The sequence below is a fragment of the Protopterus annectens genome, chromosome 15.part0 (genome assembly GCF_019279795.1).
Source record: "Protopterus annectens isolate FY-2018-M chromosome 15.part0, PAN1.0, whole genome shotgun sequence".
In the NCBI taxonomy this organism is placed as follows: Eukaryota; Metazoa; Chordata; order Ceratodontiformes; family Protopteridae; genus Protopterus; species Protopterus annectens.
Genome location: NC_056749.1, coordinates 677519266 through 677546776, shown reverse-complemented (window position 1 = coordinate 677546776; position 27511 = coordinate 677519266). Strand labels below are relative to the sequence as shown.

General features: G+C 37.6%; 1 protein-coding gene across 1 annotated transcript in view; it reads left to right on the top strand.

The window, feature by feature from the left end:
• The window catches only part of F9 (coagulation factor IX), a 547347-nt gene that overhangs the window by 240735 nt on the left and 279101 nt on the right, over positions 1–27511 (top strand). Inside the window, exon 4 of the mRNA XM_044057303.1 lies at positions 5927–6040. Coding sequence (XP_043913238.1) covers positions 5927–6040 — 114 coding nt within the window. The remainder of the gene's footprint in view (positions 1–5926; positions 6041–27511) is intronic.

Sequence of the window (27511 nt, the reverse complement as noted above, 5' to 3'; positions counted from 1 at the left end):
TCTAATAGTAGGAGACAAAGCCCTAAATAAAGGGTGGTCTTAATTTGCTGAGGTTGTGCTTGTACATGTAGTTTATATCTGGTCTGTAGTTGGTTTATAAGTACACATTGCTGTGGTGCTCGTTGTTATTATAATAAATATAAACTTTAGTAACAGAGTAAAGGATCAAGAGAAAAAGTATGGTGAGCAACCTTATGAAATGAAAAAAAAAACATCTCAGAAGAAAAAGGAAAACTCTAGAAAGGATAAACTACAGAAGGAACTATAATTGCAATTAGTAGATTATGTTGATTTTCCCTAGCAGAAGATTGAAAACTGCTATCAATATCAAAAGGCAGCCTATATATGGATATTCACTGTAGCCTTTCATATAGCAGTATAGCTTACAGCCAGTGTCCACTATATTATAATTTTGTCCGCCAGCATAAATTGCAGCACTGTTATTCTGAGAAGGTTATATCTTGCTCTGCTTGCAATCGGGTCAGTAAAAAATCATTTTGAATTCATTCATGGTGTCTGGCTATGAGATTATTTTCTGAGTGGCCTACAACTGTACAAGAGTTTTAAACAGTAGACCCATTAAACGTGTAGTCAGAAAAAGAGTGGATTAATCCTGACCCTATCAGTGCTGTCATTCTTGTCTTTCCATCTGCAGTTTCAGAGTCTGTCTGTCTGTTGCATTCTTCATACAGCACGCAGCAGCATTTTAACTTTAGATTTTTGGGAGACAACTGGAGTGGACCACAGAGTTAGTAGAAGAGATGTACTCCTTCCCCTGGTAATTATGTCCCTGCAAGAAGCAGACTCGTGGAATAATCTACACACAGACTGTGTGAAGTAAAACTTTTAAAAGTAAGCTACTCTTCCTAGACTGCAGTAACAAATTACAATTATTATTCATATTTGTTTTATGTATTTAGAAGGTATCATCAGTGACCAAATGGCAGAGGTGAAAGTCATTACCCAAAAAAGAAACTTATTTGGAAAAGTATCATGTTTGGGCATATAGAAAGTTATTTCTAAGCTTGAGATCTAAGTCATCACTTGATGGAAATTTGCAAAACTTCTTTATATTGTGTGATGTAATACCATTTCATGCTTTATAATACATGTAATTAACACATTGGTGAAAGTAACTTTTACAGTGGAACTGCTGATTGCTCATACTGGGCTTTGCAGTGGATGTTATACAGAACTATCTACTTCACTTTTATATTCAGGTTTTAACTTAGTATTTGTTTATTTATTTATTTTACATTTGGTTACCAGGATAGTCCAACTGGTAAAAATCTTTCTTACACTCTGAAGGACACCAATGAGGAAGAGAAAAGGCAAACACTTCTAAAAACTCCTGATGTCCACCACGGCAGTAAAACTTAATAGTAAAATCAAAACTTTAATAAAAAGAATATAACATAAAATAAGCAGTCCTCAGTCTTCCAAACAGAAAGATCCCAATAATGCCTTAGCAGCCCACTTAGTACAGTATCCTTCTCGTTACTTTGTATTTAAGGCCATAGAGGCAGTCTGTCAGACCACAAGAGGAGGTGATGTTCATAATCACACAGAGCTAAGGGAAACATGCTGGATAATTAATTTAAGAGCAAACAGATCACCAGGCTTGAATACTATTGTGCCATTAAAACCTGCACTTAGGAATAGAAGGAATATGATTAGCTAGTTTACTTGAATGTTGCTTCATTCATATAATGTATTCACATCCATAGCTATTAGTTTTCTCATATACAATCCTATAGTAAAGAGAAGCACTGCCCCTTTAATTACAATGAAGGAAATTATACCTCTCTGCTAGCTGGCCTCCTTTTGGTTTGCAACAAGGGCGTGTCAGAGAACTAAATGAGGAATGGCTGTGAAGCCTTATAAATACAAAAGCTGAACAGTCCTTTTTATACGATTTGAGGAAGGCTTATTTGCCGAAAGCACTTATCGGAAGACTGAGGACTGCTTATTTTATATTCTTTTATTAAAGTTTTGATTTTACTATTAAGTTTTACTGCCGTGGTGGACATCAGGAGTTTTTAGTAGGATAGTCCAATTGGACACAAGTCCTTTTTCAGCGGAGGCCCAGGGAGAAAAGCTCCACAAGTATCAATAAACAGTATACATTTCCAACAAGGTTCACAATTTACAATAGTCAGTTTGATCAGTATTTAGCACAATAGGATGTATATTCATATAAATTTAGAGAGGAGATATACTAGAATTTGGGGGAGTGTTAAGAGGAGGCAGATAATAAGAGGGAGTCAGAGGAGGAGATGTAGCAAGTGACATAAGTAGGGACAGTTAGAATTCAGTGTGGAGTAGTAGTTCATGAAATAGGGAATGAAGGCAAAGAAGAAGGTTAGCCAGGACTTGTACAGTTACATAGCCAAGTATCATTTAGGTAAGTTTTTAGTACTTTTTTAAATTGTGCAGACTAGGATATTGATGAGATGTTAGTGGGATTCTAGCTATGACATGCGTGTAGAGGGAGGCTGCAGCTGTGTTGGCATTTGTTACTTCAAGAAGAAATTTACTACTGGAACGTAATACTCTGTTACTGGAGTAGGGGTGAAGGATATTGTTTAGTGCAGGTATTTTATCTGGGTAGTATACAATTTTGCAGACAGCAGTAAGTTGATTATAGTGAAGGAGCTGTGGAAGTTTGAGCCAATTTAGTTATTTAAGCGCTAGGCAGGGGTATGATCTAGATGGAGATTCAGTAGCAAACAGCAATTTTGTTATAACAGACCTCCAGTTTTGTCATATCTGTTTTTCTCAAATTTGTTAAGTATGGGGGAAGCATAGAGGAATATAGAAATGAGGTGTATTTAAACTATTGTAGATTTAGTAGCAACAAAGCAAACAGTAAGGACAGTAAGGATAGATGGTCCAACATGCAGAAAACACAATACACAGTAAAAAATAGTGCAGGACCAAGCCTCGGCAACACAAGGCATTCACTTTTAATGAGAGTCAGTGCTTTTGCAGCACCTCTGCTGCTTCATCAGACATTACAGAAAGAACTAAATATATAGAAAGAAATGTCATAGAAATACATATGTGCAGAAGCAGAGTATGCATCCAGCACACATTTTTAAAAATGTGATCAAAGGACAGGGCCTATGGGCATCAAGACTGAATTCTAAGAATGAAGATTTTCATCAAGAATTGATATGCCTGAGTGATAATTTCAAATCACATGCTTACAATCCTAAGGAAGTATATGAAGTCCTCTCTCAGATACCATTGAGCAAGGGAAACCTTACTTCTCTGAGAAGCAGGTAAGAGGTAATAGAGATGAAACTCACTATAATAAAATGAGAGTACCCCTTACATACTCTAGTAACATTAAACTGTTAGAGAATATTTATGACATGACTTGGCGTGTCTTATGTACAGATGAACAGACTAAATCTAAAGTGCGGGATAGACCAAGATTTGCTTTCAGAAATAAAAAAAATCACTTAAAAGGATGCTGTGTTATCCAACGTTGGATAACAGTAATGAGATGGCTTTGAGTGTTATAGGCACTCTGCCCTTTAATAAATGCAACCTTTGTCATCTGATTGATACCAGCAGTAGGTTTTTACATCCTGACACAGGTAGGATGATGGAGTTTAATAATATACATGCTAGTTGTGATTCTATGCATGTGGTCTACCTGGCCTACTGCCAGGTATGTTTCTCCTTCTGTGTTGGCAAAATGGACAGAAAGTTCAAGGATCGTATTAGAGAGCATGTGTACAATATTAGCAGACAGAAACAAGTGCTCTAGCTAAACATGAATCCAAAACACAAAGGTCGTTGCTCTGCCAAATCCAGCTGAACGTAGAAGAACAATCCAAAGATATACAAAATAACGTAGCTGGATGCTGCTTACTGTATAAAAACGATTTATTTCATAGAACCAATACAATATTTGATGAGCGCTTTCGGGTTGTTACCCTTCATCAGATAAAATACATCATATCATAAAACTTCTTTTAAAAAGCACTCTAACCAATCAAATTCAATAAAAAACCCGCCTTTTACAAAGTGTAGGCTTAAGCGGGACAACATCATTCAACCCTGGATCCCTATGTGCTGTCAATTCCAGGATCCACTTGGATTCAGCCAACTCTGTATTCAATTTAATATCACCCCCCCTATGGGTCAGATTTATATTAACAATGACTCTAAATGTAAACCCATGAGAGGGATGTTCTTTCACATGCCTATATAGTGCGTTTCGTTCGTCCTTGTTCTTAATATTGGACATATGCTGGAGAATTCTAACCTTCAACATCTGATTGGTTTTCCCAACATAGTAGCTCGAACACGAGCCGCACTCCGCAATGTAGACTACGTCAGTAGTTCTACAGGTTGCCCTTCCCTTAAATGTGTATAATTTATTATTGTTGGGATGTCGGAACTCTACCCCTTTTTTTATGAGACTACAGGCTTTACAGGATCCACAAACAGTGGTCCCCATTCTTCCAATGATACTCCCACTACCTAAAACCCTCTTCTCCTTACATAACAAGTCCTTCAAATTCTTATTTCTTTTATAAATGAATTGGGGATGGGTTCCCACCATATCCCTTAAACATTCATCACTCACTATTATGTTCCAATTCTTTCGTATGATGTCACAAACCCCTCTTGCATCACTTCCATAAGTGAGTGCCACCTTACGTCGATTGAATCTAATTCCACCTACCTCTTTATTGTTCCGTGCTGTGTCTAACCAAGGCCTATATTTTGTGTGTCTAAATGGCTTATTCTTTTCTATAATATCATCAACCATTTTCTCACTATAGCCTCTATTGGCAATATGCAAGAGGGGTTTGTGACATCATACGAAAGAATTGGAACATAATAGTGAGTGATGAATGTTTAAGGGATATGGTGGGAACCCATCCCCAATTCATTTATAAAAGAAATAAGAATTTGAAGGACTTGTTATGTAAGGAGAAGAGGGTTTTAGGTAGTGGGAGTATCATTGGAAGAATGGGGACCACTGTTTGTGGTCACACACACACACACACACACACACACACACACACACACACACACACACACACACACACACACACACACACACACACACACACACACACACACACACACACACTGCGAATCAGTGCTGGATTGCAAACATAAAGCTCTATAGGTCTGGGGATACAACATGTGGCTGTCCATTGCAGTCCAGACATACTCTGCTAAACTCACTTCCCTAATAACTCCTATATGAAATGGTACCATCACATACTTTCTGTACATTTTTCTATCAAATGAGTTTTTAATTAAATGAGTTTCAATTATATATATATATATATATATATATATATATATTTATATATATATATAAACTAGAGCAAGATTTTTTTTTTAATTTTGTAAGCTAGCATTGAAACTAAACTGGTACAATGTGCCAAGACACCAGACTGCAATTACCCGTGTATTATGGCAGTATAATAATATGGTTGTTTGCAATGCAGCTGGGTACAATGCACTAAAATACCATGCTATTTCCACGTGAAGGCTATTGCCCATAGAATCAATGTGTCCAGATTCCGTTCCGTTTCACAGAAGCAGCTGTTTATTTCCCTTTGCTTTCCTTCCTGTTTCATGAGTCTTAGCTACTGTTGTTGTATTATCATGCTAAACTAACTTAAAAGTAGCTTATTGCTTTCTCTTCTTGTAGCTTTGCTCAAATGTTATTAGTTTAGGCAGCAAATGCAAGTAACACGTTCTGCTGTGTAACAGGAATGGCATAAGAAACAGTGTAACACGTAATGTGAAAGAGCTTTTCTTTATGCTTTCAGATGGATATAAACTGCAAGTGAATTTTTCTTCAATACGCTCATTCCTTAAATTGTTACTAGCTAAAAGCTTGATACACTCTAAACACTTAACGTATTTTACTTTTCTTTATGTAAAGATGGAAATCAGTGTGAGATAAACCCTTGCTTAAATGGAGGAGTATGTAAAGATGGCATCAATTCCTACAGCTGCTGGTGCCTCCCAGACTTTGCTGGAAAGCATTGTGAAATAGGTAAGATTCTTACCATTTAAAGTTAATTTGCATTTTGGGTGTGATTGATTGTAACTGTTCTTAATTAATCAAATCCCCAAAATCTGAGATCTAGGTAACCTGTAAAATACTACACCCTGTAATCACTTGATCTACTTCTTGTTTTCTGGAAATTACTTTTTTTTTTCCGACACCTTTACGTTTCCTATCAGTGACATGAGACAGTAAAACTACCAGGTATTAAAATTTACTCTATTGCTATATGGCTTCCTGTGTAATGTTTAGGAATGATGCCTCATATAGGGATGCAGTGATATGGATTTATGGGCATTTAGCCAATAGCACAACAGCAGAGTGACATTTCAATGAAATCAGTTAGTTGAACCTACATGTAAATGAAGACAGCACAGCATGGACAGAAGGATTAATGAGGAAACTATGTCGACCCAAGCATATCCTCACATAAAGGAAGAAACGCAGTACCCCTCTTTCTGATTTTATTAACTTCATGCATAAAGCACTAGGGGCGAAGGGCTACTCTTAGTATTTTGTGAAGTTTTTTTGCAAAGTCAGGTTTGATGCACAGTACTTTGTCCATCTAGACTTCATCAGAAAATATAATGTCCTTGTAATAATTTCTATATAGAATTTGCAGACCATAGAATAACAGCACATACCTCAGAAAGTATTGAATTTGATAACTAATATATCTGAATATTATTATTTTTAATTAATTAAAATAATAGTTATGCTGTTTAAATACATTGTATAATTAATAATACATATGCATATGTAGAAAACAATGAAAAAGGGGAGAGATTGCATAAGAATACAGATTGAACCAGACCTCAAATGAGATGCTTTTTTAGCTGGAAGCTTTTGGTGGCAAAAGCTCTAGTCAACATCCACAAGAACAATACTAAAAAAGTTTGTGCTTCAGCTATGACTTAAACCTACACCCTCTAGATCAAAGCTGTAGCTGTTCTTCCAATAAGCTATGTACACAGTTGAGAAGCCCCCAAGGTTTTGAAGCAACATCTCTCCCTTGTGCATATTTGATACAAACAAACCAAATAGAAGATAAGAAACAGGAGCTGCTTTATTTATCCTTTTCTCAGTAAAACTAGCAGTGAACTCAGACTCCTAGTAGGAGAAAGCAGCTTGTCTCTGATAATGTAAAGGTCAGTAAATCTACTAAGCTTAAATTTTCTCAGAAAGCTGTCATAAAATATGAACAAAACCTTTAGACATCAATGCAAAACATAAAACGTTGAGTGACATTAATCACTAAGGTTATTTTACTCTGGCAAAAGCCACGGTATGTGGAAGAGAGAAGAAAGAGAAAGCGAGAGAGCAAGATATAGAAGCTGAAGTACATGCAATGAGATTTCATAGGTTCATAGGTTCATAGGTAGGTACTAGGCTATCAGCCCTGGGGCCTATACAAGCCCAGCCAAAAAGGTACCCTGGCTTTTGCCACTCAAGAAAATTATTTTCCTGTGCCACTGTCGAGCAGAGCCACAGAGGTGATCCCCAGGGTGAATTTCCTATTTCCCATCCAATCATCAAGATTTTTCTTGAAGAGTGCTAATGAGGTGATTTGTTTGATATAGATACGTAGTTTATTCCAGAGTATGGGAAGTCTCCTGGACAGGAATCTATCCCTCCGGCATGTTCTGTTTAATGTGGTGACAAGGTTTAGGTCCCTAGAGCGTGTAGCTCGGAGGGATTGGGATTTCTTTAAGTGGAGCATGTCCAGCAGCTCTGGGTTTGACATAGCTTTGTATGTTAGGCAGAGATCACCTCTGAGTAGGCGATATGCGATGGAGTAAAGCTGGAGTTTTTGGAGATGGTCTGCATAGGGCATCTGTTTGAGGCTGGTAATCTTTGTGAGGTATTTCTGTGGCCTTTCCAGTTGTTGTAGATGTCTTTTGGGGTACATACTAAAAGGGGCATTGTACTCTATAATAGGTCTAATGAGTGATGAGTAGAGGGGAACAATGACCTCTTTTTTTTCTGGATGAGAAACCTTTTGTGATGAGGTGTGCCATGTAGAAGGATTTCCTGACTATTGTGGCAATGTGATTATCAAAGGAGAGACTACTGTGCACCTGTGTCCCAAGGTCTCTTATCACGCTTTCAGTGTTAAGTATACTACCTCCTATGTTGTAGTTCATGGGTACAGAGTTTTTACCAAAGGGGATGACAATGCACTTTTTGGCATTGAGCTTGAGGCCATGGCTTTGACACCAGGCATCTGTCTCAGTGAGGCCCTTTTGTAGGATGTCCACATCGTTAGGAGTTTCGATTATGGCTCCTAGTTTGCAGTCATCTGCGAACTTCATTAGCCAAAGACCTTCTGTGTTAGTCTGTAGTTCAGAGAAGTAGATACCAAACAGGAGAGGACCCAGGACTGAACCCTGTGGTACTCCACTTGTCACTGGTCTGAAGTCAGATTTGGAGTCTGCTACTTTCACAGTGTGGGTTCTGTCAGTGAGCCAGTTGGCAACCCATCTTGTGACATAGGGATTTATACCTAGTTTAGTGAGTTTATCTATAATTCTAGAGTGAGGGATGGTGTCAAAAGCCTTGACAAGATCTAGATAGGCTGTGTAAACCACATTACCCTTGTCTAAAGCTTTGGTGACTGCTTCAAAGAAGTCTATCAGGTTTAGGAGACATGATCTACCTTTTACAAACCCGAACTGGGTGGGATCCAGAGTTTGGAGATTACCAATATCTTTGTTTATAAGTTCCATGATGATACGTTCCATGGCCTTGCAGACCAGGCTCATCAGACTAATGGGGCGGTAGATCCCGGGGTCCGTGGTGGCTCCCCCCTTGTGGAGTAGGATAACCGTTGCTGTGCACTATTCAGCAGGCACAAAGCCTGAGGTGAGGCTATGATTGAACATGGTACTTAGGTGGGGTGCCAGTTCATTCTGTAGTTCGTGTAGAACGCAGCTTGGGATGTTGTCTGGTCCCATGGATGCTGTGTTCTTGGCTTTGGAGAGTGTGGTTTTTACCTGTGCAGCCGTGATTACAGGAACTTTTCATTCTTCCGGTATAGAGATGGGCTCTTTAGGGGGTGAGAGGGGGATAAAGTTAGCACTGAACCTATCTGTCAGGATGTTGGCAATATCAGTTGGGTCTGTATATTTATTGCCATTGTGCTGTAACTCAAAACAGATCTGAGTGTTGCCATTGTGATTCTTGACATAGCTATAGAATGCTTTGTGGTTGTCTTTAGTATCAGTGGTGATTTTGTTTTCGTAACTAACTTTGGAGGATTTTATCAGGGATCGCAGCTTCTTACTGAGGCTGACCAGGGAGCTCCTCCATTCATGGGATTTTACACTCTTTTGCAAGAGTTTCTTCCTTCTGTTGTACAGTTTGTTTATGGCAGGGGACCACCAGATTGGCTTCCTTTTTTTGGAGGATAGCATCTTGGTTCTGTTTGGGATAGCACAATCCATGCACTCATGTAAGTGCTTATAAAGTGCAATTGTGTAGGATTCAGTAGTTGTAACTGTATTGTCCATCTGCACGGGTGTCATGAAGTTCACCACTTCTGTCTTAAGAAGCATGAAGTTGGCTTTGGAGAATTTTTTTACCATGGTTTCTTTAATGGGGGGTGGAGGCAGGATGTGGATATCTAGGGTAATTAGCTTATGGTCGGAGCGGACCAATGAGGCGTTGGCTTCAGGTGTGGAACACCGGTCACTCATATTGGTAATGACTAGATCCAGGATATTGTTGCCCCTGGTGGGGGTGTGGATAAGTTGATCCAGGGCATTGGAGTTTATGAATTCCAGAAAGCGTTGAGTGAAGGAGTTGGTACATGAGTAGTTTTCCCAGTTAATGGTGGGGTAGTTGAAATCGCCCATTACTAGGGTGTTTGGTTGAACCCTAATATTTTCCAGTACATCAAGAAAAGAGGAGTGGGAATCCTGGGGCATGGTGGGTGATCTGTAGCAAGCTACAATTTGGATTGCAGTTTTGCCCTGAGTTAGTTGCACTTGGATAACCTCGGCTGCATTATGCTGAGCAACTAGCCTGGAGGTGTGGATATCCTTAATGAATATGGACACACCTCCGCCTTTGGTGTTCTGGTCCAGGTTACATGGCTGAAAAGTGTGGTATGAGTTATAGCCTGGTAGTGCAGGGGTGCTCTCTGGAGCCTTGAGCCAGGTCTCAGTCACTGCACAGATATCGATGTTCTTCATATTAAGGAGTGCCTTGAGTGACTGCATTTTGAGATTTAGACTTCTAGCATTGAGTAGCATCACCCTCAGTTTTTGCTTGCCTGTTCCTGTTACAATGGTAAATTTGTCATTTTAACCTTGCCTAAAAAGGCACTATAGGGGCGGCAAGAACCTTAGCCAGTATCCAGAATCCCAGGGGTGACAGGTGCAGGCCAGGGTTGGGAGGGTGGCCTAATGGTTAAGGTGTTTGCCTTACATACACAAGGTGCAGGGTTTGAATCTCACAAGGGATAATTGGCTAGGCTTAAAATGCCTCGCAAGGGCAGTTAGCTTAGTACTAATCTATGAATCTATGAATCTATGAATCTCTGGCAAAGCATCGTGGTCTGTCGACCATGTCATCCCAGGCAGACAGATACTGGATCTCTTTAGAATGGCACCAGAAGCTTAGCCAATTGTTGAAGTCAATAATTTTGTCCTTTTACTGCGGCATCATTCTGGGTGATGGCAGAATGCTACTCAGGGCTAGGGTCATACCTGCCTGGGCTACAAGATCGGAGAGCTCTTCCATGTCTCTTTTCATGTAGTCCAGGGAGGTACGTCTCAGGTCATTCACACCAACATGGACAATGACAGAGTCATATTTGTACTTGTTGTGGAGTGATCTGAGTGAGTGGGTTATGTGGTGGATCCTGGCACCTGACAGGCAGCTGACAGTAACCTTCTCCTTGTTTAGCCTGGTGAGTGGGATATCAGTGTGCCTGGCTATAGAGTCACCTATGACTAATGTGTTGGGTATGTTGTTTTGCCTTATTGGCTGTGGTTGAGTGGCACACTGAGTCTGTGGGCTCTGTGTCATTTGGGTTGTGTTGGGGGGGTGGAGGTTGCTTGCATTTCTGCTTTGGAGGTCTCTGTTGCCTGAGCAGATTATTATTGAGAGCCTCCACGAATGTTTTTGTGTTTCTATGTGTGGATTTTGGTGGTGTAGATTTAGTGAGACTATGTGATGAGTGTGGTGTGGTGCAAGTGTTTACCTTCTCCTCTTGACTGTCAAGTTCAGTCTTGATTGGAGAGAGCTTTACCTCCAGTTTGGCTAGATAAGTGCATCTCTCACAGGTTGTAGTGTTGGGTGGTAGGAGGAGAGGGTTGGCTGTGTACATGAGGCAATTTCTACATTGCCCCAAGATGCCCAGATTCATCAGATAGACAGGAGAGAACACTGGGAGCTGACCCTTGGACATGCCTGAATAAAAAACTATTTTCCTCTAGATAAGTGAGGAAAGTGAGCACAAGAGCTGTTTTTCTCTAAGCAAGTGAGGACAGTAAGTACCAAAACTGTTTTCCTCTAGGTAATGAGGAAGGTTGAGTGCTGTAGTAATTAATAGGTTATTTAGTGCTTACAAGTTCTGAACAAGTGCTGATCACGAATATGCAAATTCAAGTGCTAAAAGTAAGAATCTGTATCTGGACTAAACTAGTTACAGGAAAGGGGGGAAACAAGTGCAAATGGGGCTTTTTAATCAGAAAGTTGAGAGAGATGGAAAAACTGCCCAAACGGCCAATAACTACAATTTATGGGCCAGAACCACTCCTTATGTGGTAGATAGGTTACCTAGTGCTTACCACTGCCACTCTCACTGATAAGCTAGAAGGCTTCCCTCCAACAGAGAAAGCTTGGGGGGGCTCAGAAGCTTACATACAGTCCTGGATACAGCAAATCTGAATCTGGATTACACTGGTTACAGGAAAGGATTTTTTTTTTATTTTTTACACACACACACACACACACACACATATATATATATATATATATATATATATATATATATATACAGAAAAGTAGCTAAACCAGCAGCCAAAACAATTCAAATGCAGTGCAAGCTAGCACACTTGAGTATGTAGCAATGTTAGAGCAAACAGTTTAAAATATGTAATTAAATTAAAAATGACTAAAAACAATGCAGAAGGAGTCTATTAGGTAGAATGGGGTAAAGAGATGGGACTGGGGGGAGTGTCCTAGATCAAATCTACAGTGGGGGTGGGCAACTGCAAAAACATCTAAATTTAAACAACAACACAAGAACAGGGAGGGTGGGTATGAGAAAACCAACACCTTCAGCAGAGATCTGAAAAACTATACAGTGAAGCAAAAAATAACAGTGCACAACTCTGAAGTCAGCCAGCAATGATATAAAATTAGTCAAACAACAATTACCAGTACACAACTCTGAAGTGCCAGAAAAATATACTCAGCTCTGTATATCTCCAGATAGTTTGAAGAGCACTCTTTCGGGACACAGGATGGCTCTAGCAATGATATGCCTGATATGATTTCTTGGAAGGTCACTTCCCTGTTAGTAACAAAAAAAAAATCACATGGCTTCTAGCAGAGCTATATTAAATATGGGTAGGGATTTTGTAGTATATGGATGATATACATATAACAAATTATAAAATGGCATTTTCCATTCTACTGCTTTGTGCAAAGGTATATTGAGCGATACTTAGTGGCATTAACATTCAAGGACACAATTTAAAGTATATGTCTTCTGTAGTTTTGGAACCACAGTCCCTTAGCTATAGTGGTTGTAAGGAGAATATATTTTGCAACATATTTTGCAACATATTGGATCTCAGTATGAAGTAAGTCAAGTGGAACAGCCTTCTGTTATTCTGTGAGTTAACAACATTATTTCTATAAACATTACATTACTAAAAAGTTTACTTTAATGATTAGTACACATAATAATTAAAACATATGCAGAAAAGAGCTTCAAGCAACATTTCTTCCAAATATTGGAGGAATGCAGCAGTGAGCTGTTGATGCTTTGCTCAAAAATATTCTCTACTGGATAATGAGTCAATTTTCATGTAGTTTACTATGGAGCACTACAGATCTGGGTGTGTGAAACTAGCTTGACAGTTTGTAAGGCTGGATGCTTAAAAAACTGTAGAGGAAAACAAAATGTAATTTGTCTGGCAAAACAGACCCATTGGCATAGAATGCATAATGTTTTTTTCTTCTGTTTGTTAGTTAGTTCCAAAGAGTAAAAACATATTGAAATGCAGAAATCTGCTATAATTTCTACCTGTTTTACCCATTTAAAAAAGATGAACGATATGTCTTTTAGTGTAGTTGGAAAGGTCAGTCCTAAAGATGGTCATTATAATCCTGATGTAGTGGTCAGTTTCTGAACAGTAGACCTCTGTATGCTTAAATAGCAACCTTTACATTTTAAAATGGCCACCATTTCAAACCAGTATTGGAGAAGCGGCAGACAACTTTAGAACTGACTGATTCCTATAGAGAGGTAGGTGTTGGTGAGGCTAACCCCTAGAATATTTGTCCGAGTGGAACAAAAGAGGTTTCATTGGACTTCTCTAAAGCACTTGTTATTACTTATAGTAAGGAAGCTCATGCCTTTGATAAAAATTGGCCCATATTGCTAGAAGATTCTCACATGAGACAATACGTGGGAGATAATCCCACGATCATATATAGGAAAGGGCTTAACCTTAAATATTTGCTTAAAATGAAACAAGTAACTGAAATACAAAATCGACAGGAAATGATTAAGTGTGGGGCATGTTCATGGTGTCATAAAGTCCATCTAGCCAACAGCTTTACAGTGAGAAATCCCACATATTATGTGAATAGTAAATATTCTTGTTCTTCTAAAGTAGTGGTTTATATGGCATTTTGCACTTCCTGCCTGAGCTTCTATGTAGGCAAAATGGAGAGAAAATTCTGGCAGAGGATTTATAAGCATGATTATGCTGTAAAGAAACAAAACTTAAATAATGTTTTGGCTAGGCACATTAATTGCAATACTGATCACAAATTCAGTTTTATGGCCATAGTTTCAGTGTGTGCAGAAGACAACAAGCCATGGGGGCTCCTTTTAGAAATAAAAGAACTAAAGTGGCAAATCCACTTACAGGCAGATAGTTGACCAGAACGAAATGAGTGGAGCTCCAGTGCCCCAGTGCTGAAGTTGAAAGCTCTTGAAAGGAAAAAAATTAAGATAGCAACATCTAAATAAATAAAATGCATTGCCTTTTATTCACATTTTGATATATTTATACATATATATATTTTTTAACAAACATATTTTTAACTTACATATTTTACCCACACACGATATGTTTTACACACACACACACACACACACACACACACACACACACACACACATATATATATTACATATTTATTCAATATTTAATATATTTAACATATATATTTATATGCATTTATTTTTAACATTTAAAAAAGAGTGCATGTTTGATATTGGTGTAGTAACTTAATTAATATGTTTTTAATCAAATATGAAGTCATTCATAACTATGTATAGCTTGTTTTCTTTCAGCATAAAACATACACTTTTTAGAAGTATGTCATTACATAAAAATGTTCTAGTAGTGGTCTTTTACTGTATATATCTATAAGAAGTTAATATGAATTCTATTTTCAGTTTACTATTAGCTTGATAGCAACAGAGTGGCAGCAGATGCTTTTTAGAATGTGTTTTTTATATTCATGAGATGAAGTGTTTACATTTTATTAATATTCATGAATTGATTCACCAATCAATGTTACAGGAAGCTTATATAGGAAGTGATTTTAAAATTATCAACTGTCTGATGAAGTTTAACATATGGTTTAAATGAAAGCGCTAACCTGATTCTTTATTTTTAGAAAATAAAGTATTTTTTGTGACAATTCAACCTTCTGGGCTTGTTCCTTAACCCTATTTTGCTGCCAGTGGAGTCTGTGAACTGCTTTTGTTTCAGTTCCAAGTTTATATTGTGTCTTTTGCATTCTTTAATATCACATTACACAGAATCAGCTTAACCAAGCGTATTGGTTTGTAGAACTTTATGGCCATTATAATGATATTAAAAAATGATTCTCACATCTACACTATTTTATATCCTTAAAGTATGTGTGAAGTGTAAATTTAAATTTCTAGCCAAGTAAATGGGAATTTTCTATATCAAGCTTTGTGCTCCCAAAGCATAAGGCAGTGTAAAGTACATAATTTTTACAGATATTTCTTAATTTATAGGTCAAGTCTTCTAAAGTTCTCACCATATAATACAATTATTTTTCATTACCTGCTTGTTAAAATATTGTTTAAATGCTAAGAATTTTAGTCCACTTTTTCTAACCTTTTTACCACATGATTTTCTTGATAAACTTCAAGTGCACACCTCTGTTAATAAATAAAATCAAAGACTTTGAATGCTCTTTTAAAAGAGCCCTGTTTAACTTAGGTTTCTTACTTTGTGCTGTCTAATATTGTTAACTCTAACATTCTTGTAGACCTTAATATGATTTATCTGATTTGCATTGAAATAAGTAATTTTTGTTACAGAATTTTCATTCATGGTTTTCCTTCACATTTGAAATTTGCAGTCAGTATCATCAACCTAAAAGCTGCATTGCAAATATTAATATTATGTGATTGTTCTTGAACAGGACACTAAACAGTACTATATTTGATGCAAACAAGAACTCACATTTTCTCAGACTCATGCAAACCTTTCTTTCTTCTGTGCTGATAACTAACTCTTAGACGTTAATTCTATCAGACACACAGAGCAATGTATTAGCTTTACTGTATGGACGTTTTCATTTTCTAAGCTGTTCAAAAGTGCATGCTTGATAGTTTTCTTCTATACAAATGCTAAACCTATAAGGTGGAGATTTAAAATGTATGCAGAATTTATAGATAGCTAATAATATTGGTTACCTCTCATTTCTGGACATTCATTTAACACTACAGTACCACCTCCCACCCTTGACTAGGATGTGATGCCTGAATTCAGCCATCTTGTACCTGCACTTATAAATACTGAAAGGAAATGACTTTCTTATACAGCTAATACAGTAGGAAATATTTCCTTGCCTAAACAAACTGTCTGCATGTATTGTAACTGCTATTTAATGTAATACTACATGAACATACCAAAATATTTTTTTTCTTTCTGACTAAATACATGAACAAGTAGTTGTAAGATTACTCATGCAGATATATACCTCTGTTTTTCAGACATATATATGCAGAATAATATTGCACTAAGCATAACTTACATTTGTATTTATACAGACGATTATTGTCATTCCAAAAACATTACATTCATTTTTCTGCAGATGCATTTCTGTGTACAGATATGTGTATGTTTTATTTTTCATAACTTTACAGATGCAGTTCCTCAGGTACACATAGTTCTTCTAGCTAATACCTTCAATTATGCAATGTTTGCATGTTTTATCTATGTTAAATATCCCCCCCAAAAAATAACCTTATACTTACTATAAAACTTACCTCAACATGGTTGACCCACTCAGCCAGATTGTCCACCTTGTGCTTCTTCATCTCATTGGACCAGTGATGGCACTGCTGGGTAGAGTGGGTAATCCCTGTCAGGGTTTCGTTTGTTCACCCAACTCCTGCCAAATATTGATATTTTTCCAATCACTACCTTTAATGCATGCCTCAAACTTATCCAGATATGACTCCTTTATAAGGTAGGCCATCATTCTTGTCTCCTTATCAGACCAGCTTGGAGTGAGGCCTTAGCAGGTTCTGCCATGACTAGAAGTGCCAGTACCAGAATGAAGAAAATATGTGAGTGTGTAGTCAGAGGACTATATCTGTATCCTATTGTCAGTAATCCAGTCCCATGGTGAGCAAATATTTGACAGTCGTACATGCCTACACATGTATTTCCTACAGGCTTCCCAAATTCTTCTCTCAAACATCCAATGATATGTCATCCATTATAAATTGTCCAGCAACAGTGTAAAGTTCAGACTTGTGCTGTGGTGCTTGTGTTAAGTACTGAGTTCTCTAGCTGGTGTAACTAGTTAGGTAGGGGTTCTAATCTCACTGCAGTCAACTGGTGTATATATGTAGTCATAAGAGCATGAGTCTGTATCCTACTACTATTTTGACAGTCATACATGCCTACCCAACCATTTCATCTGGGCCTCCCAACATCTTCTCACAAATATACACTACTAATGTCATCAACTATAAGGTGTTGTGTGACACTATAAAAGCCATACTTGTGCTGTGTTACTTGCATTAAGTACTGTGTTCTTTAGATAGTTTGGTATGGATTCTAGTTTCACAGCAGAAAATGTGTGTTTGTGTGTGTGTGTGTGTGTGTGTGTGTCTGTGTGTGTGTGTGTGTGTGTGTGTGTGTGTGTGTGTGTGTGTGTGTGTGTGTGTGTGTGTGTGTGTGTGTGTGTGTGTGTGTGTGTGTGTTTGTTGGTGTTCAGTTAGCTCACAGTTAAGAGACCATTTTAGAACAGCATGTGAGACACTCTTACTACCATCTTCTTCACAACAGACAGTGCTGATGTCATCAGATATAAAGTGTTGTCTGACACTCTAAAAGCCAGACTTGTGCTGTGGTGTTTGCATTAAGTACTATGCTCTGTAGATAAATAAGCAGGAGGTCTAGTCTCACTGGGGTCAACTTGTGTGCTTGTGTGTTTGTGTTCAGTTAGTTCACATTCAAAATACCATTTCAGAACAGCATGTGAGACACTCTTACTACCATCTTCTTCCCATTAGACACTGCAGATGTCATTAGTATAAGTGTTGTCTGACACTAAAAAAGCCAGACTTGTGCTGTGACACTTGTTTTAAATACTGTCTTCTGTAGATAGTTAGGTAGGTGTTCTAGTCTTACTGCAGTTAACTGGTGGGTGCATATTCTTTCAAAAATCAGTATGTTGACAATTTTAAAATAGAATCACAGTCCACTGCTATGTCAGACACTCCTCCAAACATCTTCTTGTAATATACACTGATGATGTCATCCTGTATAAAGTGCACTCTGGCATTATTCAAGTCAAAATTGTGCTGTGGCAGTTACATTAATCACTCTGTTCTCCAGCTTCTGTAACTAGATATTTAGGAGTTCTTATCTAACAGCAGACAACTTGTGTGTATATACATTCAAATAATATTTCTGAGACAATTTTACACTGAGATATGACTCCACATCATGTCAGACACTCCTCCCAATAATGCTTTTCTCAGAATACAATAATGTTGTCATACTCCATAAAGGGCAACATGATACTGTTAAAGTCAGACATATGTGGTGGTGCTGCTGTTGCATTGTATGGAATTCAGCTGCTATACCTACACAGGTGTAATGCTCAAATCAGACACAAATTACTGCTCTGTGTGTGGTTGGCAGTACATTACAGTCATTGTATGATCTTTTGAATTGCTTTTCATTTCACTACCACTTAAGAGAACTTTTAACATAGCCCCATGCATCCAACATCCCCTTTTCCCTCTGACCATGATATCCTTTCTGCAAAGGAGTGGAGGATGTCCTCATGTCAAAGATGCATAAACACACATCATGAGGCAGAGTCCTTCCATGAACCTTTGCAAGCCATCTACAGACCACTGGATGTGTGGTTGCTAATTCTGTCAAGGGGTGGTGACATGTCACATATGGAGAGGCACTATGTGATGGAATGAAATGAATACACACATACAAGCATAGCCTTACTATCTTTCAGCATATAGAAAAATGGAGTTTGGTTTAAATGTTATCATAATATCTAAAGTTGTATGTGATGTTGGCCACTGAGTTAGAAATGTCGTAGGAACCTATGACCATTTTACATGTCAATACTGCTGTCATTGATGTGCAGTGTTGAGGTGTGAATGTACAGTAGACCTACAAGAGGTTATTACAATCTGTGATGTGATGTAATATATTGATGGCTGCTGCTGCCATTTCATTACATATTCCTCCCATAACAGCTATAGTAATATGTCTCCTGAGAAACTGTTGACATGGGATGATTCTATGTATATTGCTGGCTTAGGAAAGCATGTGCTTTTGTAGTGGAGGAGATCAAAATTCTAGATAGTTCTCATTCAACCATCACAGTGACACTTGCAGTATGGCATATGGCATAAGTGTGCACATGTCTACCTACCATCATTAGATGCTCTGTGACATACACCAATTATAAATTCATACTGATTACATGGGCACATAAGTTTTGTTTCATCCACATGTTGTAATGCTGTGATATACACAAAAATATCATGCCTTGATTCATTTGTAACCTTGTGGAATTCATTGCATGCATAATACTGCTGCTATTCCCAAGGATTATTGAGGTGGTAACCAGCACCACTTTGTGACTATCATCATTTGTGTCAGTAAATGTTCTGCATGAGCCACAACAATCTCATTTGTTATGTATCCATGGTTCCCTATCAGAAGCCTGAAACACTATAAGCCTGAAAATCAAAATCCTGAAAACTATAGACTGAAAGTTCAAAATCCTGAAAGCCCAAAATCCTGAAACTCAAAATCCTGAAAACACAAATAATGCTAATATGTCACTATAAAGACACTAATATCTACCAACTGACCCTGACCCTAACCCTAACCCTAAGGTCCGTCACTATCGCACACTCACCTGACCCGCGCCCTAACCCTAACTCACTTAAACCGCCCCTAACCCCAATATTTGTCACTATTGCATATATGCCTAACCTGCGCCCTAACCCTAACTCACTTAAACCGCCCCTAACCCTAACATAAAACCAACCGCACACTTACCTGAACCCAACGCATGACCCAACACCACAGGGCTAACAATAGCAAAGCCACAATGACGTCAGTATGTCCATTTTGTGTTTTCAGGATTTTGAGTTTCAGGATTTTGGGCTTTCAGGATTTTGAACTTTCAGTCTATAGTTTTCAGGATTTTGATTTTCAGGCTTATAGTGTTTCAGGCTTCTGATAGGGAACCGTGTCCATATATGGTATCAAGCTGCTCAAATACAGCTTATCAATGAAAAAAATGTGGGCATATGTTGTGCAATTGATGTAGGTAAATGGCAATGGTACAGTTGTATGACTGCGTGAACAGTACCACTATGTTGCATGTGATGCATAACCAAGGATGTATTTAGAGATGTCATAAATCATTTATTTGAATAAGGGTGAAATGTTAAGGGAAGTATACAACTAAGCACAGAGCTGTTTGTGGATGACACCAGACATACTCACCTGGATAAAATAGAGAATCTGCTAACTGACAGTTTGTCTTACACCTCACCCCCCTCTCACCACTGGCCATCAGCCAAAGTATACATGCAAACATTACTCAATTTATTTTCTCAAAGTGCAGCTCATCTGTGCACCCTCTAAGGCTAAAAACAGAATCAATAGGCCCTGACAACATCCCATGTTGCCTATACAGTGACTTAAAACCTGACCTAGCAGACACAGTTGGATCCCTACTTAAACACAGCCTCTAGACAGAATATGTTCTTGCAAAGGGTTTACAGCAACAGTCATCCATCTGACCAGGGGGGCATCACCCGATGCATGGACTTATAGACACATAATCCTGACTCTCCTCTTCTGTGAAGCAGGTTAACAACTCATCGTGGACATTATTAAAAATGACACAGGTAATCTCCTGACTGTGTATCTGTGTACCAAACCCATGTTTGATTTGATAAGGCTACATATTGCCTGTTAAATCTGGTTGACATCTTCAAGAAGTCACAAAGAGCATGCATGATGAAAAATATCACCCTACATAACTTGACATGGCTAAGACATTTGACACAAATCCACACTAAGGAATTGCAGAGAGACTGTCTCAAGTGGATATAAACACCTACATCACCAAGTGGGTAGACAAATGAACCACATACAAGACACATAATGTCTAAGTGTGTGAAGTCACCTCTAGCTGGACTCCAGTGACCAGGTCCATTACGCAGGGCTCTGTACTAGGCCCTTTCTTGTTCAGTATTTAAGTGTCATAAGTTAAGAAAAAATTACACAGCCTTTGTTTAACCAGCTTTATGGATGACTACAAATTGTGAACAATCATGTAATCCAAGAACGCTATGGATATACTGCAGAAAGTATTAACACACACAAAGGATTGTTGCAAGAGCCAAGGAGATACAGTAGATGAACAAAAATCACAATTAGTTCCTTTATGAAAGAAAATACACAAGCTAATTACAATACAGACAGTGCACACCTATGAGCAGACCCAGTGGTACTTGACCTGGGTACTCAGGTAGATAGTATCCACCAGCATGTGACCACAGTGATGACAAATCCCTTGTACTTAACACACTTCCTGAGTATGGGCAGGCCATCCATATCAAAGGACATTATAGTCCCATTGTTCTCAGCCCTCGCCACACCAATAATTTTGTACAATGCACCTTTTTTCATGTACCGCACCACACTTCTTCCAGGAATTATTTACTCAAGTGTATAGGTTTTGCTACAGTGAGCTCCTACATATCCTATTGGCCATACATAAGTATTCTTTGTATTGCATAAACATTAGGAGTTGACAGTGCAGACTTCCCTTCTAAGTGTTATACAAGATGCATATGCATGTGGGTTCCTGTGGTGCACCCAGTAACTAGATATCTCATTGACAGCATTGGTTGCATGGGTTACATTCTTGCAGGTGTGGACTGTGGCAATTATATGTCATGCACACCTCTCAACTAGCCAGGATTGCTTGTAATTTAAACAACAGATGTAACAGTGCCCCGCGTAACACATCCAAAATGTGGTCATTCTTGAAGAAGGTGCCCTTGATTCCCCTTATCGATTACTGAAAAATTGTTACAGTTGTACAAGTGTGTTCATGCAGAATATATGTAATAACTCACAGTCACATATTTTATTCCAATGACATAATTAATGGTGGTAATATTAGAATAATACCTCCATTAATTGTATCATTGACATCGTCCATGATTGTGCATGTTTCTGTCTACTGTTGTCCACGAGCTTGTTGCTATGTGTCCTGCAACTCATTTTTCACATCTTCATAATATGCACATAACCCCTATTGTATATACCACCTTTGATAAATGTCCTCTACAGTGATTATGCCAGGGTGGTTATATCACAACCAATCATCTCCATTCATATGTGACTTTCTGTGACAGTCACACAATATACAATAACTGTGTGATGATATGAATATACCCACATGGGAGATGTAAACAGCAAGTACATACTGTATCGTGTACATATGCGATTACTGTTCATGCTACAACTGTCTTGTCTTTGGGGTGTACTTACACTGACATGCCCTTACCGTTGTACATTACCATGTTTCACTTGTCCTCTTCACCTTTCTTCATTCTTACCATTCATATCTGTGGCCCTTTAAAATACACACACTTTCCTAGACTAGTTTCTTTATAATGCAGTCTATGTACCCTTGATGATTATCACCAAAACCTTTATTTCAATATGCCAAAAACATGTCTGTATTGTACTTTGCGCTGACTACACTTTCTTATAATGTGTTAGAAATGTATTCATTGCCTTAAAGTAAACCATGGTAGTCATTGTGGCTGTAAGTGCAGTTTCTCTGTTTGAATATGCACATGCTGGTTTACATGATTTCCTGGCTGGCAACACTGTCACCACAAAACCTCACATGCATCCATGTAAGCACAATGTGCAGCATGCATATGCAATTAGCGCTGTTGGTCATCGCGCAAACACATAAAAAATCATGTAGGCTTCACTCTAAGCCTACACGGAATTTATTGAATCTCAGGGAGAGAGTCAGGGGAGAAAAATTGTTTGAAGTCAGGATATATGTAAAGAAGGGAGAGTAATGAAGTATAAGGTATGAATAGGTACTTGTTCATATACAGGGATATAGTTTATCCTGTTTTTAGCAAGAACAGAGACAGATTTTGGGTACAAAGACTTTTAGGACTGTTTTAAGATTGAGAATTAGGATAACTCTTTCCATAGGAAAAACAGTCTAGTTAAGAGTTTAAGTAGATCTTTATTGATGCATGAGTGTTCTTGTCTGATGACACTTGGCGCAAGTGATTTGGGCTCAACTAGGACAAGCAACTCACACTTGGAAATAGCAAGACTAGCAGTAAATGACAGCTTTTTCTTTTTCTTTTTTGCACATTGCAAAGTAGATAGGTTTGGTAAGACTTCACTTTATATAATGTTATCTACACATGGTACGAATTGTAGAAAAATTCCACCATGAATCACAAGTGAGAGAATGCTTCATTACCATAATCTGGGTTACATCATTCCTTATTTACATCTTATTATAATTTCACTTGTTTATGCTCATTCAAGATCATTGCACATTATAAGTGGCCTCTATGAATCACAGCTTAGCTGCGATTATTTGCGGACAATGTAGATAACCTGAACGTGTCTGCATAATGACTATGAATACCACCCTAAGTCTTTTGGCCTGCTCTGTTTGGAAAGCAACAGAAAACGGTTGGCTTAGCTGAACTCTGCTGTTTTTCGGTTATTTGTTGAACTGACTATTATTCATTCTTAACATGTTTGAATTTTTTTAAGTAAAATGTTATTGGTATCACATATTAGCCACAAAACACCAACAGTAACTAGAATGGACAAATTAAATAAATCATAACATAAAATTGACAACAAATATTTAGTATACTCGAAATCAGGCACCATATACAAAATGTTCTCAAATAAACTGTAGCTGAAGTCAAAACAGCTGTGATTCAGACTCAAAGTTAGCATAATATTCATTAAAAAAGTTGTCCAATGGATCCATTTTTTCCAGGGATAGGCCCTTCAAATGCAGATCCAACGTGCTAACTTCCAGACTGGAAATCTCTTTCATGAGGGTTGTTAAATTTGCAAAAGTAGAGACAACGGGAGACTTACACTTGGGTGAAACACAACTAGGAGTGATAAGTTTATCAAATTTAATAAGGATGGAAGTAACAAAGGAGCAGTGGTTATACCTAAAGAAATAAAGCTTTAATAACTTTAATACTATGTGACCAGATAAAACTGCAAATACTCTGAATCATCTGTTTGCATCCAACAATGCAGAACACTACCTAAAAATATGTGCCCAACCCCAACTCATAAACTGAGCACCTTCAGCAAACAGAAGTTTCTTTGGGAACATCCTAATAAATTTAGCTGATATATAGAAGTTCTTGAACTGACACTATCAGGCAAAACAAATTTGAAATTTTGAGAGCAGGTTGTAGTTATTGCAAGCAAACAAGGCCAGTTAAGCTCATCAGTTGTTATTCCCAGATTCTATCCCACATAATGTGATATCTATCCAACAGTCACTATCTAGGTGTTATAATAATATTATAAAAGAGACAAATCACTATTTTCATCACTGAGAGAAGACCCCTAAAGTCTACCAGCCATGCAACCCATCTGGGCCTATTTTTTCAGGGAAACCTGCCTAATTGCATGACCCTGTACATAGCCATAACTCTTGTGTAAAAATCAGGCTGTTTTAGAGAGAAATTGTATAATCTACTGAGGTCTATCCAAAGACATTTATTAATAATGCATCTAAAAATTTAGGCCATTGTCTCAGCTGGGATTCTCTTTCCTATAAGACTTGATGATACATTGCTTCCAAGCCACCCAACAAATAAAGTAACACAGACCACCAAACAGCCTGCTTGTCCACCCTTACAAGCTCACCAAATATTTCAAGCCTAGAAGCCATGGAGTACAGGTCTATATATGGCAAGTCCAAACTCCCTTGCCCAAATGGGAGGGAGAGGTACTGGTACTTCATTCTAAGCTTTTCTTCTGCCCACATGAAATTCCTTGGCATTCATTTTAGCTGGAAAGGGGGTGGAGGGGTGGAGGTTGAGGAATAAATGCAAAAAATACAAAAAAAAAAAAAAAAAAAAAAAAAACACCTGCACTCACTGGACCATATCCAAGAAGTGGTCTGCACACACATGAGAGAATGTTTTAAATTTCCTTGGCATTTCAGCATAGGTGCTTTCATGGGAAGCTTTTATGGCAGGTCTTAAATGAATCCCCAAATAAACCGTAGCATCAGCAGGTGCCAGAAAGTGGAACTGTCTGAGAGCCTAGGGGATGGAGTGTAGTTAATTTTGATCATCTTTGTTTTAGAGGAATTAACCTTATATTAGGAAAGATCACCAAAACATTAAAGACTCTCACATAACATGGAGGGCTGACCTTCAGGATTAGTCATGCTCATCTGCATACAGCACGTACTTATGAGGAATACACCTGTTATGATATCTTTATAAAGGCAAGGAATGCAGACAGACCATCAAAGGCTGAAGGTATAGGTCAACTAGAAATAAAGAAATGAGGTAACCCTGCATAGTACATCTGCATATCTATATCGGAGAAGATAGGTGGAATTCAGCTTCAGTTTAGCTTAGGATTCCACATATAATCTTTTAAGCAAGGTTGCAAACCTGAGAAGGAAATTCATTTTAGCTAAGACCTTTCACAGAAAATCCCATTTGACAATGCCAAAAGCATTCTCTACATCAAGGCTAACTAATAACAAAGAGTAAGTGGTGACAGTTAAATGTTTTCCAATTAACGATGTTTTTTGTGAGGTTGGCAAATGGTGTGCAATACCTAACAAACACAGTGTGGTCCAGATGAATTAGTTGAGATATTATCTCTGATATTATCTTGGCCAATAATGCCATAAAAGGTTTATAGTTTTGATTTTAAATTGAGATGGGATGATTCAAAGCCTCTGAGGTGGGATCCATTCCAGGCATGTGGACAACACCCATAATTGTTTCCCTCTAAGAAACAGGTGAAGAACCTTGCTGCAGGTAGTTTTGTTGGCCAAGGAGTAAACTCTTGATGGAAAAATGCAGGTATCCCCAACTATATGCCTATAGCAGAACATCATCTTGTCCTAGCATTTTCCCTGTGGCCAGTACTGTAATGTTATTCACAACCTCATGTGCAGAAATAGAGTGTTTCAGAACATTAGTGTCTTTGGAAGTTAAAGAGGGATGAGGTGGTGCATCTAGTTATTCTTATTCTACTTGTTTTGCCAGCAGCAGGATAAGACATATTGATTCAGAATAGAACTAGGAAATATTATTTGCAATAAAAAACATAATTTCTTGAGTTATGGCAAATATTTTCTGTGAAACAAAGTCTGTTACCTGTACTACTTCTCTATCCCTTACCTGTTTTTGAAGGTGAAGGGCCAAGTACTTATTGCTAATAGGAGAAGAATCAAACATTTTATGCTTCAGTGCTTGGTGCATCTGATCTACTTTATATGCTGGGTAGTTAGCTATTCCATAGGTAACATCTTCAGTCTCTTCTCCGACCTCTTCTTCCATGATATTGGATGTTTCCAGTTTTTGGATGGTCAAAAGTTCTTCTTCTTGCAATGTTTCTCCTTATCATAAATATAACTCCCATCTTGTGGCCTGCAGGCAGCTCTGAAAAATACCTCCTTGTTCAGTAACAATATAAATAAAAGGAAAATTATACACTTTCATTAATGTTTATTAGATATCTTGTATTGGTGTTGAAACAGCAAATTATCAATTAGGACAAATAATACAAATCTCATAAGGCAGTATAATTTTGGCTGGTGACTTAAACTGTATTTTAGATGATGAAGATTCTAATACTGCTAGAAAACAAAGAATATCAACCTCACCTAAAGCTTTAAAATATTGCAGATTAATTTCAGATGAAAGATATTAATAAATTCTCAGATTCCAATTCTCTTTTCTATGCTCATTTCTCTCATAGATATAATACTCAGTCAAGAATTGGAGGGTATATATCTCTAATAACCTAATATCTAGATTAAGTAAAGTTGTCAAATTCTGCTATTGAATCATAATGCCCTAACATTTGAACTTATATTAAACATTAATAGCAACATTTCCATTAAAATGATACAAGTCTACATAACCAGCTTAAAAAAGTTTAAAGATTTTTTTAACAAAGAGGTTAAATCCTTTATTGAATTCCGTTATACTGATGAATTTTCTTAAATTTGTGTATGGGATGCTCTAAAAGCTTATTTGAATGGTAAAATAAAGAATTGTTATGCTCATAAGAAAAAGCAATGAGAAAAAGATTTGATAGATTTTCAGGAAAAACCTGATAAATTAAAAATCAAGACAAATAGACCAAAAAGGACATAATGTGTTAAAAGAAATAAATGACAATAAAAAATGTATCTAGAAATTTTAAATCATAAAACTATGATAAATTTAGAGAAGATTAACTTAATTAATTATTGTGTAAATCCAAGATATATGCATACATTAACATCAATAAGAAAAATGCTTATTAAATCTAATCACATTAAAGAGTTGTATTCTCCTGAAAGTAAGAAAAAGGTAACTGATAACTTGTTATAAATGACATACACTATATTGAACATCAATGGGAAGCATAATGATTGTCT